We start from the raw sequence: 19,567 nt of genomic DNA on the forward strand, positions 1-19,567 counted from the left end.
TGGGGAAACTGAGGCACGGAGCGGGGGAGTCATCTGCCCACGGCTGGACCCCGCCGCCTCCTCAGCCTCTGCAGAAAGGAGGCTGCTGGCTTCGAAGGAGCACCGGGTCTGAGGCTCCATGCCTGGCTCCCCAGAAACCAAGAGATACCCCCGGCAGGAAGGGACAGAGATGGTGGGGTGGGGGGCGGGGGGGCTCCCACACAGGCTCGGGGGGAGGCCAGCTCTCAGCGCAGCTGAGTGCGTCTGTCACGCAGATGTGCCTTGCCGGCTGCGGCTGGAACGGCAGTGACTTCATTTCACCCCCAGGCCTCGGATGGGGTCTGGACACCGACGTTCCGGCCCCAGGTCTGCCACCAGCTTGCTGTGGGGCCGAGGGCCTGGCCCTGACCTCTCGGGCCTCAGTTTCCCCAGAGATCGGCCAAGATGACCTGAGGGACTGAGGACCCCGCTGTCCGCCCAGACCTGCCTCGCATGCTCTGCCCCTCCTCACTCAGCCCTGCCTCTGGGCCTTCCGCCCCCTGCCCTTCCTCTATACCACCTGCCCCCAACCAGGAGCACGGCAGTGTCCTGTCCCCCCACCTGCCTCTACAGGAAAAAAACTCAGAAACAGGGAGGGGAAGGTCACGTGCCCAAGGCCACCCTGCAGAGAGCGGAGGGGGCACAGCCAAGACCGGGACCGGGTCTCCCATCAGCCCCTGCCCTTCGCCGTGCCCCTCGGGGCCGCCCTAGAACACGCGGCCCGGGGTCCCGCGGCACCTGCCTCCGTCTCATTCCCTCGTCCTTTGCAGAACGAAACTAGGACACAGACTGCACTGGCTCTGGTGGGTGGTCAGCTTGTCCATCTCCCGGAGCCTTCGGGGGAGGCTCAGCCCCAGGGCCGAGCGGAAGGGAGACTCGACTCCCTGGCACAGCTGCCCCACAGGGACGAGCCCTCAGCCACTGCCCGGCCTCGGGTCAGGCCCTGGTCGTGGGAGCCCGAGTGACCCCACTTGCTGGTACCTCCCACCTGGGTCACCCACCTGGGTCACCCACCTGAGTGTGGAAGGTGTTGGGGGTGTGTGTGTGGGGCAATAGCGCTCTCCCTTCTCCCTCTACAACCAATAAGGGATGAGAAAGACCCACGGTAGCTGGTGCTGCGGGCGAGCTCCGCGTGGATGTTAAAACCAACGGGCAGAGGAGAGTGAGGAGAAGCAGGGCAGTCGCACAGCCTCACGGTATCGCCCCCAAGAAATGAAGGACAAAGGAAAACACAGCAACTGTACCGTGGAGGCACCAAGCAGACACCACCTTAACCAAGTGGTTGTAACATCACCAAATAACAAGCTGGGCTGACATCATGTCCCCCCGAGACGAAGGACACCCCGTTTTCTATGGTGTTCCTCCTAAAAACGCAGAACCTCAATCGAACCACAGGAAAACACCGGACAAACCCAAATCGAGGGGCATTACACACAAAAACTGACCGGTACTTTAGAAAAAGTGTTGAGGTCAGCCCTGGCCGGTGTGGTCCTGTGGTTAGAGCGCCAGCCCTCACACTGAAGGGCCTCAGGTTGGATTCCCGGTCAAGGGCACGTACCTGAGCTGCAGGTTTGATCCCTGGTCCCCGTGGTGGTGTGTGCGGGAGGCAACCCATCGATGTGTCTCTCTTGCATGGATGTTTCTCTCTTTCTCTCTCCCCCCAGCAGGTTGGAGGAGACCAAGAGACACGATGACTAAATGCTACGGGGGAGCCAGGGGTAGACAAAGGACATTCGTGTAAAAGCCGGTGAGGCCCAGGCAGGCCTTCACTCTGGTTCGCAGCACTGCACCCGCGGCAACGCCTTCGCTCTGACGTTTGTACGATCGCTATGCGATGCTCACTTGGGAGGAAGCTGGGCGAGGGAGCAGGGAATCGCTGCACTATTTTGGCAACCTCTCCACGTCTAAAATTATTCCTAAATGAAGTTTTAAAAAAGTGCCATCATACACTCCTCAGAGAGCTTACAGGCTACAGCAACAAGGAAACAAGAGCAAGATGTTATTTTGAAAAGGCACCAAAAAGAGAGATCCCGCGAGTGAAAAATATGGCAACGGCGTTGAGAATGCTCCCGATGAAACGGCACAGGGATGGGGACTTGGGAAGAGCAGAGAGAAGCAAGGAAAAGGGTCTTGATGAAAGGCTCTAGGAAGCCCTGGCCGGTTTGGCTCAGTGGATAGAGCGTCGGCCTGCAGACTGAAGGGTCCCGGGTTCGATTCTGGCCAAGGGCATGTACCTGGGTTGTGGGCTCGATCCCCAGTGGGGGGCGTGCAGGAGGCAGCCGATCAGTGATTCTCTCTCATCATTGATGTTTCTATCTCTCTCTCCCTTTCCTTCCTCTCTGAAATCAATAGAGAAATATATTTTTAAAAAAAGAAAAAAAAAGAAAGGCTCTAGGAAGAGACGAGGGCAGAGAAAAGGGAGAAAACAGTCCAAGAAAATCACTGAGGGCAGCTTCCCGGAGCTGAAGTGCCCGCGGTGGGTAAGGCATGAAGAGGAACGGAGGGGAGGCCTAGCAGCGTGGGACCTGAACCCTGGGCCCTGGGTGGGGATCCGAGTGAGTCTGGGCCTCCTCCCAGAGCCTCCGGAAGCTGGAGGAGCGGGCGCTGCCTTACACATCCCGAGGCGAGTGTCTCCACCTGGTCGTCCACGCCCACGGGAAGTCTCCGCCAGGCGTGGGGAGAGGGAGGCTCTCGAGACACGAGAGCTCAGAAGCCTGCCCCCCACGCCCCTCTTCTCAGGAGAGAGGGGACTCCGGCCCAGGAGGGAGGTGCGGGCGTCCCAGGCACAGGCCGAGCCCCGGGCAGGCGGGGCGGACAGGCTGTCTCGGCGGCACAGGCACAGGGGCCAGTCCGGAGGCGCCAGGTGAGACTGCCCTGGACGGCGAACTTGCCAGAACCCCAGGTAGGAGAGGAGGTCAGAGGAAAGGGTGGGGAGTTGGGGGCAGAATTAGTCAAGGTCACAGGAAACGCCGCCAGCGAACACCAGACGGTTGTTTACCTGCAGGAAAAAAATGTAAAAACTGCCCCCAAAGTGTGTGCCAGGGGTTACGCTTCTGCTGAGCACTGGCCTGGCCAGGACAAGGTCCACACTGAGTCCCGGCCGGGAGGTATCACAGCGTGAAGACCCCGGGGCGGGGGGTGGGGGGTGGGGGGGGGTGGAGCGGGGAGAGCGATGGCTCTGTGCATGGGGGAGGGCCCGAGAGCTCAGCCTGCCCCCCTCCCCCTCCAGTAGATCCCGCTAAAACCGAACAGTCGTGAAGTGGTGACATAAGTATGTCATTTCGAGATGTGGGCTCTGAGATTGGAAAGTGACAGCCTCTGGGGACGGGGGAGGGGGGGCTGCTGGGCTCCCAACACAACCCGCGGGGAAACCACGACTCTACGCCGTGCGAGTGTGCGACGCCGATTTAAAAACCGGAGCATTAAAGTCCATTTAGACATGTCAGAAAAAAATATGAAAAGGAGGAAGGCAGGGGGGAGGGGGACGGGGAGAGAAAGGAAAGAGAAAGACGCAGACAGAGGCGCCGGGGACAGGGGGCTGATGCTTCGACTGGGTCTCTGGCTCCGAGACAGGCCCCCGGGGCAGCAGCTGGCATCGTGCCCTGTGCCAGGGCCACCGCCGCTGTCTGTTCTCACTGCAGTGAAGACAGTCCGAGCTCTCACTTCCCCATCAGCTGGGCGCAGCCCACAGACCGGGCTCCTCAGACCAGACAGCCACTGGGCACCGGTGACCCCTCGCTCCCACACCCACATTTCCCAAATGTTGGGGGCAATCAGAAAGCAGAACACCTGCCCGGGGGCAGTGGGGGGCAGTGCCAGGCGGGAAAGAGAGGCCCCAAGTCTTGTCATGTAGCCATGGACACACTCACTGCCTTCGCACCGACCACTGGCTCAGCCTGTGCCGGGTCAGGTGGCCCACCTGGCTCACACCCACAGGCAGCCAGGCCCGGGCAAGGACGCGGAGGGAGGGGCGCCTGAGAAGTGGGGGGCTGGCGGGCTGGGTTCCCCTGGCAGGTCTTATGCCCCCCAGCAGGCCTTGAGTCTCAGCAGGGAGGGTGGAAAGCCAGGCGGGGGCCCTCTGTCACCAGGCCTTGCTCAGGCAGAGGAACCCTCGTGCTCCTACGGGCCTCACCCCGGCTCCTGGGGACCCAAGAACTTCCTGGTGCCCCCGGGTGTGATGCTGCTCCCCACTTCACCCTGCTACACCCCGAGTTCACTGGGCACTCGCTGTCGAAGGAGCCCCAGGGCCCCCTGGGGCGGGTGGTGGGTCACCCAGCCCCATGGGCGGACATGCCCTGTGCCAGCTCTGCCCAAGGTTTCTACAGAGGCTCTGTGTGCCAGCGCGGCGGGCGGGAGGAGCATGCTCCCTGGGCAGTGGACGGGCTCCTGTCCTACCCTGGGTGCCAGCCTGAGGCGGGAGGCAAAGGCTCGACCTGATGGCCCTGCCTAAGGAGGGCGAGCACCCGGCCTCCTGGGAGCCCCCAGTCTGCTGTGGGGTGCAGCCACCGCCCTCACGAAGCTGTGGTCTGGTGGGGAGACAGTGGGCAAGCCCCGGGGGTCCTAGTCTGAGCTGGGAGGTGGGGGGGCCCTCCCTGGTGGGGGGGCCCTCCCTGGTACACAGCAGTGGGTTTCCTGGGCCAGCCTCCTGCACCCCACCCCCGGCCTCCTGAGCAGCTCCTGCACCACTAGCAACAGAGAAAATTTACATAACGCGCGGAGTGTGAGAGCAATGGCGGCTGGGGAAGCGGGTGCCCGTACTGGCTCCTGGGGAGGGAAAACGCCTGCTCCCACTCCGCCGCCTCCCCCCTCGGACCCGGCCAGAGGCTGCCGGGAAGCAGCTGCCTTTAAGTGCCTGGCTGCTGCCAAGAGGGGCCGGACGCACCACTCAGCCCTGGAGAGGGCGCAGCCTCGGACAGGGGCCCACGGGAGGAAACTGCCAAAGCTCTCAAGTTTTTAACATAAACCCTCCCAACCTGCTCCTGCAGCCCGCACCCCTGCTGGCTGCCCTGCACCCAGAGCCTTCCCGGAGGAGGAGGTGCGGTCTGGCGGGCGGGAAGCCGTAGCTGTGAGGCCAGGGGCCAGGTTGCAGCTGCCCGGGAGGTGGTAACGTTCAAACACAAAGGCAGCGAGGGGAGGGGAGAATACGTAAAAATTACTGGCACGGTAATTGCTTTTTATATAAATGTTCTTTTTAAAAGCTTTCCCCAGTGTGCAAGTCCCTCTTTAAAAAGAATAAATTCACGACGCACCAATTTATTCCGCGCCTATAGATGGAGCATAATGCAGGCTCCTCCGTCAACACCTGATGGAGAGACAAGCAGCTGCCACCTGACCCAGCTGCAGGTCTCCCTGCACGCGGACAAGGGGCGGCGCGCCCCCTGGGAGACCCTGGGCCTCAGGGCAGCCCACGGGGACCACGGTGCCCCCGGAGCGGCGTGCGCCCGGAGGAATCAGAGCAGGAAACGTGGGGCCACAGGAGCGGGGAGCACAGCCGCCTCACTCTCTAGGGACAGGATGGGAGGCGTCCAGCCGGCGGGATGGGCCCTGGGCCGAGGACAGGCCTGGGTGGTGAGTGGGAGTGGCCTGTGCTGGGCTGGAGGAAGCTCCCTGTGACTCCAGCTCTGCTGTCCCCCAGCCCAGGGCCTGAAGGGCGGCTCCCCCCCCAGGAGGCCCAGGTGCCCCTTCCCAGCCACAGCTCTGTCATCTGTGAAATGGGGACAAGGCCTGCGCTCTCCACAGTGAGGTCGCTCAGTCCAGCCCCCACCCCAGGGCGCAGACGCTCAGAGGTGTGAGGACACATCCACGCCCCCTGCAGGGCGCCGGGTCACAGACCGGGCAGAGAGCCCGGCGATGTTTCCCACGCGTGGGGACAGGCACTGTGCCGTGTGCGGGAGCGGGAGCACCTCACCCGCAGCTGCGATTTCTCAGCCTCGCTCATTAATCAGTTAAGTAGCTCTCGCCTGCTCTGGCGTCGGAGCTCCTGGCTCCAGCCTCCTCGCAGCCCCACCCTGGCCCGCAAGGGTGCCTGCACGCACCTGCTCTCAGCATGGAGAGCTGCACTCAGCCGCATGCACATGCACGCACATGCAGGCCTGGCCACCCCCACGAAGCACAGGCCTGTGGGATCACACGCTCACACACACACACACACAAACACACACACACGTCTGGTCACATATGCAGCACTTCATGCAGGCCCGACCTCTCCCTTCCACAGACCAGCAAGCGCTCACCTGCTCACGCCCCCACCTGCACACACACACTCACATGTTCTCGTCTACATGTGCACACACACACACACAGTCCCACATGCAGCGTCACACTTCTCTCCTCTCTCCCACACGTGGCCTCCGCAGGCCAGAGACTGTGCCCCCCACGGAGTCACGGACCGAGAACCTGCCAGCTCCCTTCCCGGTCTGACTGCCCGCGCGCAGGGGACTCCTGGGAGGCCTGGGCGTGGCCCTGCCCCGCTGGTCATGGTCCCCTGACCCCGTCCAACTGGGAGACTGGGCGGGGCCCACTGAGGACTCCGGCATCTCTTGCCTTCTATGTGTCCCCGCAGGATGCAGAAGCGAAGGAAGTGGGAACCTCGGACACCACTGGCCTCAGCACTGACCGGGAGGGCTTCCTGGAGGAGGGAGCTGTGGGCTGGTTTCAAACTGGGGAGAGGCCTGGAGGGGATGGGGTGAGAGGAGGGTGGCAAGTGGATGGTGAGGAGGAAGCTCAGAGACCTAATGGGGGGACGGACGGTTGGCTGGGAGGCCCAGTGCTCCCCACTCCCTCCGCCCAGGCCACACGCCTGGGCCAGGCCGTGGAGGCACTTTGGGAACAGCCCAACCTCCCTGGACCCAGGAGCCACCTGGCACCTCTTCTCCTGAGCCCCTCTCCATGGCCCCTGCACCCTCCATCCCTCACAAAGAGCGGCCGGAGCCTCCATCTGGGGCAGAGCCCAGAAGACCCCATGCAGGCTCATCTCTCCCGGGCCAGCCAGCGGCACCCAGGCTCCACCCTGGTGCACCGGGCCTGCCCCCCACGTGGGCTGGACAGCTCCCATGGTCCCATGGACATCCGAGCCCTGCTCTCCCTCCTCAGCCCTCGCTGACCGGTGACCAGCTGAGCGCCTCCTCCACGCCAGCCTGGTGGGCACATGATGCACACACGTGTACACCGTGGGCACATGATGCACACGTGTGTACACCACGGGCACATGGTGCACGCGTGTACACTACGGGCACATGATGCACGCGTGTACACCACGGGCACCTGTGGGCTGCACAGCCTCGCCGGTGAGGGCCCAGCCCCAACCCCGCATCCTGACCCGGGGTTATGAGAACCAAGGATGGGAGAGGAGCCCTGAGGAGGCCGTCCAGGGTCCGGGCTCTGCCTCGGTCTCCCCAGCACAAGCTGGCCAGCCTCCTGCGGAGGCAGCAGGCTCGGGGCTGAGAGCGAGGTGTGGGGGAGAGGAGGTTGGGGCTCTCTGCTCACAGGGAGTGGGTGGAGGGAGCCAGGCTGCGCCTCCGTCTCCCGCCCGGTGGGTCGTGGTGGATGCTGCTCGTGCTGCCCCCGGGCCGGCTGTGGTCTGTCAGAACCAATTACTTCCCGACTCGGAACCGCTCGGGGCTCCGCGAATCTCATGCAAGTGTCTCCGTGGAGGCCACCGATCCGGGGAGGATGGGAGGAGGAGGGAGGAATGCAGACTCCCCGGGGCCGCCACCCCCAGCCCCCATCTCCCACCCTGGATCATCCAGACCTGCCCCCCACTCAGGACCTGCAGCCCATCACTCTCAGAGGTGGATGCAGGGGCCGGGGGAGGGGGAGGGGAGCGGACTGGGCCCTCCTCCACCACCTGTAAGTGTGGGGTCCCCTTCGAGGATGACCACTAGCTGTGTGTTGGGGGAGGTCTTGCCTTAGGAAAGCCGACAAACCTCCCAGATTCCCAAGCTGGAAGGACTGGGGGGGGAGGGCCACTTCAGGGAGTGGGCCAGCAGCAAAGCCGCGGGCTGTCGACGGAAACTTCCAGAGAGCAGTGCGGCCCGTCGGCTGGGGTTCCGCTCGCACCTGAAACTCTTTCTTAGACTGAGGGGCCTCGTCAGAGACCCCGGTGCTGCCATCAGGGCCCATGGTCCTCAGCCCTGGCCTCGGCCACTCCACTAGCTGACCCAGTGCCAGGACCTGGGCCCGCCCAGAGTTGGGGGTTTCCTGCCACCCCACTCCCCTGCCAGCCGCGCCCAGCCCTCCTCTGAGCCCCCCAGTTGACTGATGTGAGAAACGGATCCCAGGCCACTTCTGGGGTGTAGGGCTCCTCCCCCTCCCCCATGCCTGCCCGCCCCAGGGGTGCCTGGGTTCCTTCCCCGGCTCATGGCCCTGTTGCTTCGAGCCCTGATGGTCTCTAAGGTCCCGTCCCCAAAAGGTGTCCCGATCAGCAGGTGTTACCCCGATTCACACGGAGAAACCTGATCCCACCGGGAGGGAGGCACTCGGGACGGCCTCATGAATGGAAGCAGCGCCCCAACAAAGGCGACCCAGAGGGATCCTTGCCCCCCTGCATGTGAGGACACCGCAGAAGAACCAGGAAGTGGCCTCCATCAGACACCAGGTCTGTGGGCGCCTTGCCCTTGGACCTCCCAGTCCCCGGAGCACATGGTCCCTGTGGTTTATAAGCCACCCAGGCCGAGCCCGAGCCCGAGCCCGAGCCTGAGCAGACCGAGGCGGCAGGGAGGAGGTACCGGGGCCGTGCTGCTCCCGGGCTCGGACAAGCAAAGGGGACACCCCGGGCATCTGAACTTCCCGAAGCTGTGACGAGCTCCAGGGGGGCTCCCCAGAGGCCCCCTCACAGTTGCAGGGTGCTGTCTGCCGCCTCTCCAGGCTCCCGCTCTTCTGAGACCCTCACGCCTCCTGTGAGCACCGGGGAGCTCGGACCCCCATTTCACAGACAGGAGCCAAGGCTCAGAAAGGCGGGCCACACGCCCCAGACGCCCCGGGTCCCCAGCGCGGGAACCAGCCCCGCCATGGCCACCCATACGGGCCACCGTTCAGTGGCTGCCACAGGCACGGGCTCCGGGTTCAAATCCCAGTTCTGCCCCTTCCCAGCCGGGGGCCTCGGGCAGCCCCGCCGTCAGAGGCACAGCCCTCTCTCCCGCTCCGAGCCCCGGTGCCCACCCTCTGCGCACTGACCTCCAAGTGGCCACAGTGGCCTCTTGGCACAAGTGGGAAGCCGACGGCCCCTCCCCCGTGTCGGTCACCACCAGACCTGGGTCTGTTGATCCCACCCAGCGGTCCCCCACCCCAGACCTGCCCCCTCCACACCCACCACCTCCCAGGAACCGGGGCAGCGGCTCCTTGGTGAGGGGCCGCAGAGCCCGAGGCCTCCCCGCAGGACGCCCGCGCCGCCTCCCCTGCCAGATTCAGAACTGGCAGGACGCAACCACCCACTCGCACCTCTGGGGACCTTCCTGTCGCTGCCTCTGCTGCCGGCTGTGCGCTCTCTCACCAACACCCCTGACGCTGGGGAGCAGCCTGGGAGGGGCCGGGGCACCATGCGGCTCACCCTCAGCAGCCCCGCAAGGGGGGGTCCAGGTGGCCGGTGCCATGGGAGGTGGCTGACATGAGCGGGGTGTCAGGGCCAGGCGTCTGGAGGCAGCGCTCCCCCACAATGACTTCCCGCACCCCCTCTCTGGGTGGGGAGCGGAGACCCAGCCAGTGCGCTGGCCCTGAGGCAGGAGCTCCTGCCACGGCTGAATCGGCTTTTAAAAACCTTCTCAGAAATGGAGTTTTCTCCTGCAGGCGACAGGAGCGCGTGGGGGCGGCAGGCGGGCAGGCAACGACCAGCCGCCGCCCCCCCCCATCTCCCCACGCGGTGATGGAGGGGTTGAGGCAGAGGGGCCTGGGGAGGGAGGCGGAGGGGAGCAGGCTGGGCTGGGGGACACAGAGGGGGTCTGGGCCGGGCTGCGGCCGGCTCCCGTGTATCTGCCTGTTGTATCCAATTCTGCTCACGTGGCGGCCTCACAGCGTCTCAGACGCCCTCTCAGGAGCCCCCTCGGCCCGTGCATCCCCGCTGGGTGCTGAGCAGGAGGACCATATGGAGGGAATAATAAGACAATTAACTTTCCATTAAAGAATAATATATGTGGGTTTTTAGGGAGGCGAGCAGCAGCAATCCCTACCCAGCAGCATATTTCACAGCCGCACCCCCACCGCTGCCACCCGACAGCGCACATCGCGAGATGGTCTTCGCCAGGAGAGCGAGGGCACCGCTGGGTCTCGCTGGGAGGTGGCGGGCAGCAGGGGCTGCAGGAGGAGCGGGCAGGCGGCCCCCGAGGACAGCGGAGGCTTCTGGGAGCTTTGGGGAGGAGGGATTGTGACGGGTGGGGGTGAGAGGGGGAATGGGGGGGCGCCCTCACCCCCACCTGCCTCTGCGCATCAGCTGGAACCATGCTGGGCCTGTGTGAGGGTCTGCCGGGCCCAGGAGCTGCGGGCCTGTCTGCTGGGGCGCAGGGGAACCACAGCGTCTGATGAACCAGCTGTGGGGTCTGGGGTCACCCTACCTGGCTTCCCTTTCCCGACCCTCCAGGGCTACTTCTGCCCCCTGCACCTCCCCCACCCGCTTCCTGCCTCTTCTTCTGCCCCAGCCCTGGGCCGTGATGGGGTTCGGAGCTTCCTTGGCCGGCACTCTCAGACCCTGCTAACCCCGCCTGAGAAGCCCAGGGGCTGAGACAGGACCCTCCCCAAATGGGAGGGGGTGTTAACCTCAGCCTGGGCCAGCACCCCTGAGCCAGCCTGGGCCAGCGCCCCTGAGCCAGCCTGGGCCAGCACCCCTGAGCGGGTGCGTGAGTGCGTACCTGCTCCAAGAGTTGGTGGCACCAGTGCGGGTGGGGGAGGGAGGCTGGTCTCTAAGGAACCCACACGGGGCCCATCCAGTCTCTCTGAGCCCCGCAGGAAAGGGGGCCCTCGACGCAGCCAGACTCTGGTCCTTGCCCAGAGCCAGCTCCAGATGTGGCGCGTTGCAAATATTAATTACACATTCCCAGGGAGCACTGAGCAGACTGCGCGGGATGGCCAGAGGCAGGCAAGATGGGCGGGGACGGCGGCGCCAGCACAGGCTCCGAAGAACCATCCCTGGTACCCAAAGGAGTGGGGGTGCAGGCACCCATCGGTCTGAACCGCCGGGACTGTCCAGAGGAGCACACAGCGGGGAGGGGTCCTGCTCTCTGTGGACATAGCTCAGCAGTCCAGGGGGCCTCCTCCAGGCAGGCCCCGGGCCTGCACCTCTGCCCTGAGACTCTGCCCAGCCCCACACTACTCAGGATGGGCCTGGCGGGGCTCCAGGATGGCACTGGCTGGTGGAGAGAGTTGGCCAGGACCTTGGGTTCCCCATCTGTATGTCAGGACCACGGGCTACAGCCTCATGCGGGCTGAGGTGGTCAGAGAGATGGGCAGGGCTCTCCGCCATTTCTGCCCCGACCAGTAGACCAGGTACGGGGGAGTTATGTCGCCTGAGAAAGAGCCTCGTAGACCCAGGCTTGGCTTGAGCCTTCCAGAGGGTGGCCTGTGGTCCCCGACGTGGCCATCCCAGCTCTCTGCTCCCACCCCCTCTGCCCAGCGGCCTTCCCTCCCCTCCGACCCCCACCCCCAATAGAGGCTCTTCTATTCTACAGAGTTGCCCCGCTTCTCCCCTGGACACCCGGTCAGAAGGGGGTGGTTCCCTGGCTGTACCCATCGGAGGGAGGGACGTGGGCTTCTGAGTGGGGAGACTGGCCGGCTCCGCCTCCTCCCTCCTGCACCCCCAGGCACCTGATGAATTATTCATCCTGATCAGCCTCATTATGTAAATGAGCTCAGAGCCCAAGCATATGCTCTCTGCTCTCCCCCCCAGGATGGGGACAATATGGTGCTGACGGGGGCGGGTAGAGAAGCGGCTTGGGAGACCGCGCTCAGCCTCCAGGGGCCTGGGCAGGGCCGGCTGCAGGGGTGCCACAGGGCCGGGAGGTGAGGCTGGGTGCCTGGGGGGCATGGCTCATCGTGCCTGGCTATAAGCATGGGGGAAGGATGCCACCCGAGCTCCAGGCCACAGCAGGAGCTCCTACTATGTTCTGGCCCTGGGGGTAGAGGAGGAAGTGTGACCGGGGTCTTCACAGACAGACCCCCCCCTCCCCCCGCCCCGATGTGCTGTGCTTTCCAACTTGGAAATGGGCCACAGTCGGCACCAGTCACACCCGCCCCGGGGCTGTGGTGAGGTTGGGAGGAGGAAAGTGCCCAGGCAAGGGAAAGCTCCCAAATGCCACCGTCGGCAGTTTGGAGCTCCTGCAGCTGCCAGCGCTGAGGGCCCGGCCGCTGGGGGTGGGGCCCTCGAAGGCTGGGACAGGGGGGAAGACAGCCCTGTAGGGGAAGAAGGCCAAGGTGCCCAGACTCCAGGCTCACCCAGCCGCAGGGTGCTCGAGGCAGCTCAGAATCAGCTCAGGGAGGCCTGGGCGGGGCGGCCCAGGGGGAGAGCTGGTGCCAGGGTCCGCGGGCTCTGCAGCAAGCCTCCTCCGGACCCATCGGAGCCGGGCACGGCTGGGCACCCGGCCCCTCACCGGCACAGGGAGGAGAGTCCTGGAGGCTCAGTCCGGGTGCAGGTGTAGGGCGGCCCTTTCCCTCTGGAACTTTTCACCTGCTCCCTGCCGCCCACTCCGCCGGGTGCCCCGTGCCAAGCAGCAGCCCCGGAGCTGTCAGCGGGAAGTAAGAGGCTGAGGAAGCAGGTGAGAAAAACTGGAGCAGGACAGAGCCGCTGGAGAGCTGGCAGCGTCATCGGCAGGAGAAGGCTGCCAGGAAGAGCCGGAGCGCCAGGTCAGCACTTCCCTGCCTGCTGCCAGGCGGGCCACGACCACGGCCACGGCCACGGCCAAGGCCACACCCGCATGGCCCCGGCTCCAGCCCAGCGCCCACTGCCCCAGGCCCACCCTTCCGAGAGGGAGGCACTGCCAGAGGAGCCCCCGGAACAGGAGATGGAAGCCCCGCCCCATGCCAGCCCTGCCCCTCCGGGGCTGCGGGACTTGGAGTGGGGGGGGGGGGGGGACGTGCTCATTGATGAAAGTACCTGGAACGGCCCAACCGCTGTGGGAAAGAACCCGCCCGGGAGTGAAGATGACCCACGAGGGAGTCTGACTTCTGACAACGGGGTGTCTGCCTGCCCCTGCTGTTCTCTCCCGTCATCCCCCAGCGAGACCCCCAGCCCCGCCAGGGACCAGAAACCGGCGGCTCAGTGGTCCAGACAGAACCGAATCCCGGGCCAACTTTCCCAGCAACGTCCTGAAGGGGATTCGGGGCGCGGGACACTGGTGACCCGAGGCGCGTGGCTAACTCCTCACGTGGGACACGTCCCAGGTCCCGGCAGGAGCCTGGACGGGCGCGTGGCCACCTCCAGGGGACTCCGTTTCTTCCCGAACCCAGTGCTGCACGTGGCCGTGCCCGTCAGCCCCCCGCGAGGGCCGTGCTGCTTCCGCCTAGAGCAGCTTCTGCACCTCGGAGAGCTCGGCGGCCTCCGCGCGGCTGAGTCACTGGGAGTTCAGGGAGAGTGGGCTGGGGTTACTGCAACCGGGGACGGGGTTCAGGGAGGCTGGGCCCTGGGGGGAGGACAGCCAGCAAACGGTGGCTCCGACCTCCAGACTGGAGCCCCTCCCCGCCCAGGTGAGCATCTCGTTAGACACCCCGATGAGCACCATCCTGTACAGGGGTCCTCCGTCCACGGCCCGCGTCTGCCCCCCGTTTCCCGGCCCCTGCTATGCGCTCAGTGCGGGGACGACCAGGAACAACCCCCCGGCAGCTGCCCCACGGAGGTCCCACCTCCTGACCTTGGCCCTGACCGAGAGGGACGACAGGACACAGTGGAGAACCTCCTCACCGAGCCGGGCCTGGGCTCCGAGTAGCTCCCTTGACGCCGCTGTCCACGGGGGGACCACCGGCAGGAGATGCCGGTCAATGCCCTGCTCGCACCTCCCGGCCCCGCCCCGGCCCCGCCTGGAGCTCGGCTCCCGGGGCCTCTGCGTTTTCCCATAAAAAGCGATGGCTCAGGAGACTGACAGCGACACATTTGCCGCCTTCTGGGGGTGACGGATGGCCGGCTCTTCACATCCCCACTGCAAACATTAACATAATCTCCAGGATGGATGTGGTCGCCCGGTCCAATCAATCACCCTCCCGCCCCCTGATCCTCCTCTCACGGAGCTCTCAACTCAGCCTGCCCAGCAGCGCCTTGGGCGGGCGGCACCGGCCACCCCACTCACCACGGGCGGTTCCTCTGGCTTACGTGCGCGACTGCCTTCGCGGCCCCTCCAGGGCCGGGACTCCCGCCCCAGACGCTGCCTCACACACCAGCCGCACCCACCGGACCACCTGCAAAGCCTGGCACAGGGCCGACGGGGGCCACTGTGCACAGCGACGGCGCGAAGGGCAGGCCGGGGCCGGGAGGAGTCGCTGTTTTTCTAGTGACGCCCCCACCTGCCCTCGAGGGTCAGCCATGCATGTTTCACCATCCGGGTCCCCAACAAGGCCCACCAAACCGTCCCCGCTCCTCATCTCGGGAGTCCCTCCCCCCCCATTCCCAGGTGGAAGAAGGTCCAAGAAGGGGGAGCCGGCGGCAGGCTTACCTCCCGGAGCTGCTGGGCGCCCCCGAAGATGCGCATCACGCCGTCGATCTCCTGCTCCAGGCGCCGCGCCCAGTGCTGCACCCTGCGTGCAGAGAGGAGAGAGGGTCAGGGGGGCCGTCTGGTGCCTGGAACCGCCCAGCCCGGCACCCGGGGGTGCCCAGCAGCAGCCACCCCTTCAAAAACCAGAGAGCCCCGGATTCCTTTGAAACGCAGCCCCTGAGGCCCAGGCCCTGTCGGGCAGCCGGCAGGAGGGCGGGCTGCCCCTTAGATGCCCTGAGGGAGCCCAGCGGCTTGGGAACCTGCAGGGAGACTGCACGGTGAAGAGCAGCCCCGGCTGCTGCTGCTGCCCGAACAGGGGGACTGGACACTGGGGAGGAGGGAGGGAGGAGCCGGGGGTGCCTGCAGGACTCGGAGCCTCGTGTCCCCAAGGCTGGTGGGGTCTGGGGGAGGGAGGGACATGAGGGACTGGCCACCACCAAGTCATTGGGCCTCTTCGGAGCAGTGGACACAGATCTCCCAGCCCGGCGGCCCTCTCCTTTCCAGCGCCCAGTAAGCTTGCTGATCGGCGGCCCCTGGCCACATGTCCCCTAGGACACCGCCCCCCCCACACACACACACTCACACTCACACACACAGGGCCAGTTCAGACCATCTGCCCCTTTCTGGGGACATGGCAAGCCCCTGAGTCCCGCACCTGAGCCACCGGCCTGAGCAGGTGCCACCTCAGAGGTGAGAAGGACACATGAGGATGCGGCCCAGGGAGCCTTGGAAGGGTCAGGATGGACAGACGGTCGGTCCCGTGGCCCTGTATTCTCAGCCCAAACCCACGAACAGGGTGGTATCTGGGGAGAGGCCTGGCTCGGGTTCTAACCTGGGACCCCGCTCAGGCAGTGCCGATCGGTGAGCAAAGGGGCTGCCAAGCCATGGTCCCCCCGGCCCCAGGCGCCTCCGCGGGGACCAGGACCCCTTGTCCGGATGCATCTGAAAAGGCATCTCAACTTCCCAGTCCCACAGGCAGAACGAGGCTCCCAGCGGGGGCTCCCAGGACTGCCAAAGGCACATGCGCCGTGGGCCAAGCACACCCCGGGGGGCAAGGGAGGGGGTGCCAGACCGCTGCTTCTGGAGGGCCAGCCCAGGAGCCAGAGGACGTGGGAGACGGCACCTGCCCCCGCGCCTGCCAGGGGCCTGCATCCTCCCTGCCTCCCCCAGTGCCAGGTGGTGCCAGGACCCTGCCCGCCCTGGGGGTCAGAAGGGCTCGCCTCTGCCCCACACCCCTCCTCAGGCCTGTGGCTGGGGGCTGGGGCTGTGCCATTGTGTGTGCCCGGGTCCGTTGGCATGGGAACTCAGAGCAGGAGGCGGGCGGATCACTAATTGCAATTTGCCAAGCTGAATGTCAGGACCGAGATGAAAAAAAATCAACATCAAAAGAAAGAGGTATTAGCTTCGGTTTGTTGCCGGCTGAGCGGCAGCGTGTTGCCCACCTCCACGCCCCGCCGCAGGGGAAGCGAACCCCGCACCCGGGCAGAGGCCAGGCTGCGGGCCAGGCATGAAGGGTGATCAGGCATCGGCTGCCGACAGGGCAAAGCCTGGTGGAGAATGCGGGCCGGCTCGGCCCTGGCTCCTGCCCACCAGGCACTGATGGCGTTGGCGTGGCCCCGGCTGTGGGCGGACAGGGTGGCAGGTGGCTGTTTGGTGTTCCCGAGTCGGAGCCTGGCGGGCCTCGTGTTGAGATGACCTGTGTCCAGCGAGGCAGGTGCACGGGAACGGGGAGGTCAAGGAGCTGATCGCCAAAGGGAACCATCAGCTCTGCCCTGGCCCTGACCCTGACCCTGACCCTGACCTCAGCCATTCACTGGTCAAGGGGACAGAATGCCCATCATAACCCTCCTGGGACCATTATGTACAAGGACAGCCCTTCGGATGGACAAGCTGTGGCGCCAGCATGTCGCCGGCTTCCTTGCTTTAATCCTCAGGAAGAAGCAAACACCATCTTCCCGAATGTACAGACGGGGAAACTGAGGCACAGAGACGGCGAGTGACCTGCCCAAGGTCACCCGCCCAGGAAGTGGAGGACACAGAACACCACCCAGGGTGTGCACCTCCACCCAACTATGCCTTCGGGGGGTCACCTTGGGAGCTTGAGAATTTTATATATCGGCAAAGGCAGCCAATCACGGTCCCCAACCCCTCCCCCGGAGAGCACAGCCCTGGTCCGTCCATCCCCAGGCCGCTGACTCCTTCCTAGTGCATCTGTAGGTCTTCGGTTCCAGGATCCCACAGATAAAAGAAAATTAACTGGAAGACCGGGCATGGGTGTCAAGTTTTTATTTTGTTCAGACAACACATTAGTATTATTATTATAATCACCATCATTTCATCAAGACAGACTCTTTCAACCCTAAAAATGTTTTTCAGAAGAGCCAAATCTCAGGATAAAGTCCATTTCTTACCCAAAACACACACTCACTCACCCTCCTTCCATTCCGCTCTCCCTTCCTGCCCCCCAACACGCATATGCACACACACATACACACACGAGTGCCCGCACACACGTGCACAGCCTCCCCACTCCCTCCCTCAGGCTGAGCAGCTCTGCACTCTGCTGTGGGCTGCAGGAACTGGCCCACCCAGGACACCCCCCTCCTGGACTCTCGGGGCAGCTCCAGCCACGGTCTGGCAGGCAGGGCCTGATGGGCAGACCCTAGGCCCCGGCTGCACTGCCCAGCACCTCCATGCACCGCACGCAAGTTATCTGATGATTCACCTACACCAAACCCAACCAGGAAAGCACTGTGTGTCTATGATAGATCATTTCATTTAAAAAAAAAATGTTTTATATTGATTTTTAGAGAGAGAGGAAGAGAGAGAAAAACATCGATGAGAGAGGAACATCATTGATTGGCTGCCTCCTGCATGCACCCCTACCAGGGATAGAGCCCCAGTATACCCCGATCGAGAATCGAACCGGTGACCTCTTGGCCCCTGGGTCAATGCTCAATGCTAAGCCACACCAGCTGGGCCATTCGTTTCATCTTCACAGAGACGTGACTGTGTGGGTCCCCGGTTTGGCTGGCGTCCCAGTCCTAGCCCCACAGTTGGAGACACCACCCACCAAACAGCCTAATCCTGGCCAGGCATCGTGGTCCTCAGCCCAGCAGAAGGCAGGAGAGTTCTGGAAGGATCCACAGCCCCACTGGGCCAAAGGCAAACGGACCAAATCCTGCCGGGGCTTCCACCAGCCTGGGCCCAGGTGCCTGGCTCCGCCAAGGGCCCCCCGGTCAGCCTGTGGCCCACGGGCCACCCTCCCAGTGGCAGCCCCACCTGCTGGCTCCTCGCATCCGTGATTTTCCAGGCTCCTCATTGAGATGACACTGCTTATCTGCAAGTGTCTCTAAGCGCCAAATTAGCATGACCGTGAGGAGCGCAGGGGAGGCGGCACGTGCAGCCCGGGCTGCAGCCGCACGGCGCGGGGACTGCTGTGGGCACGGGAGGCTGGGCAGAGCCCAGCACCACCATGTCCACCCACGGGCCTGAACCCAGGAGGGTCCGGGCACTGCACTGGGGCCAGTGACAAGGACGGGTGCAGGGCCAGATACTGAGAGAAGCCAGACCTGTGGTCTGGGCGCCATCAGGACTATGGGCCACCTCTGCCAGCCGCGTGACCTTGGAGGGTTCTGCCCCTCGGACCCTGGCTTTGCTGTCAGTGAGCAGGGGGACTGATGACCGGCTGAAGGACGGCAAGTCCAAGTGGCCACCGTGAGGGGCAGTGTTGTTACTGGGCAGCCCCCTCTACCCCACCCCTGGCACTCAGGAAATCTTCCAGGAATGCCTGCACTTTCGGGGAGGAGCTGGGGAGGGAGAGTGCAGTGGGAAGGAGTCCCCAGCAGCTCCCCTCAACCCCCTGCTCCCTCGCTGCGAGGGGCCAGGAGTGGGCACAGGGCGAAGGTTCCCATGGCCCAGGATGTGGGCAGGCGAGGGCAGCCCAGCAGGAAGAAGCTGACCCAGGGATTGCGGGAGCCCAGGCCTTAGTCTGCAGGGCAAGGTCAGAACCAAGGTGTGAGGGAAGAGGGGGTGTTGCCTTCAGGCCAGGTGTGGGTGGAGGCCCCCCTTTAGCAGGCAGAACCATGGGGACCCACTGGGAGGCTGGGGAGGCCCCTGGCCATGGGACAGAGCACCCAGTGAGGGGCCTGCAGCTCTGAGGCCAGCTGCACAGGCCCCACCCAGAGGGGAGGGGGACATGGTGGTGGGGGTGAGACAGGAGAGGAGGAGGACGGGGGAGGGAAGGAGATGGGGTGGGGGAGAAGGGGCAGAGGGACGGGGAGCCTGCGTGCAGATGCAGCAGCACAGATTAAACTGCTGCCAGTTGTTAATTTTATATGTGAAGTTGTTGATCAGAATGTGATTTAATTGTACAGTATAATCCAGGCTTTTGGAATAAATTATGCAGAAAACTCATCTATAATTAAACAAATCAAAAAACCGGAGACAGGTGACACGGCAGGTTCACCCTCAGAGGGCACGGGGAGGCGTGGGCGGCTGGACCCGCAGAAGGGATGAGGGGGAGGAAGGGGGGGCGGGCAGGGGAGGCCCAGGGCCTGGTCGGGGCGAGGGCCTTGGGACCCCCAACCTCGGCCACTGCAGGCCTTCTCACCTCTCTCAAGGAGGCGTGTTTTGCCATCGAAGCCCTGCTGTAGGCTGCCTCTGCCAGGCAGGCTGCCTGGATAAACCCCTTTCCACTGGGGCTTAGGAGCAGTCTATGCGCCCCCCCCCCACCCGCCCCGAGGGTGGAACAGCAGGTGAAGGGGACGGGGTGTATGAAGGGGACGGGGCGCACGGCAGGACAGCACTGGGTGGGGCAGGTGGGGGTGGCCACCGGGATAGCTAACGGGCCTCTCAAAGGGAATGTGCCCCAAATTGAGACCCTG

General features: G+C 64.5%; 1 protein-coding gene across 7 annotated transcripts in view; it reads right to left on the reverse strand.

The window, feature by feature from the left end:
• CACNA2D2 (calcium voltage-gated channel auxiliary subunit alpha2delta 2) overlaps nt 1–19,567 on the reverse strand; it is a 112,021-nt gene that overhangs the window by 77,429 nt on the left and 15,025 nt on the right. For all 7 annotated transcript variants that reach the window (XM_070391341.1, XM_070391338.1, XM_070391339.1 and 4 more), the window contains exon 2: nt 14,643–14,724. In XM_070391341.1, coding sequence (XP_070247442.1) covers nt 14,643–14,724 — 82 coding nt within the window. The remainder of the gene's footprint in view (nt 1–14,642; nt 14,725–19,567) is intronic.

This window comes from Myotis yumanensis, unplaced genomic scaffold (assembly GCF_028538775.1).
Source record: "Myotis yumanensis isolate MYYU_CA2020_CCGP unplaced genomic scaffold, mMyoYum1.0.hap1 SCAF_14, whole genome shotgun sequence".
NCBI lineage: Eukaryota > Metazoa > Chordata > Mammalia > Chiroptera > Vespertilionidae > Myotis > Myotis yumanensis.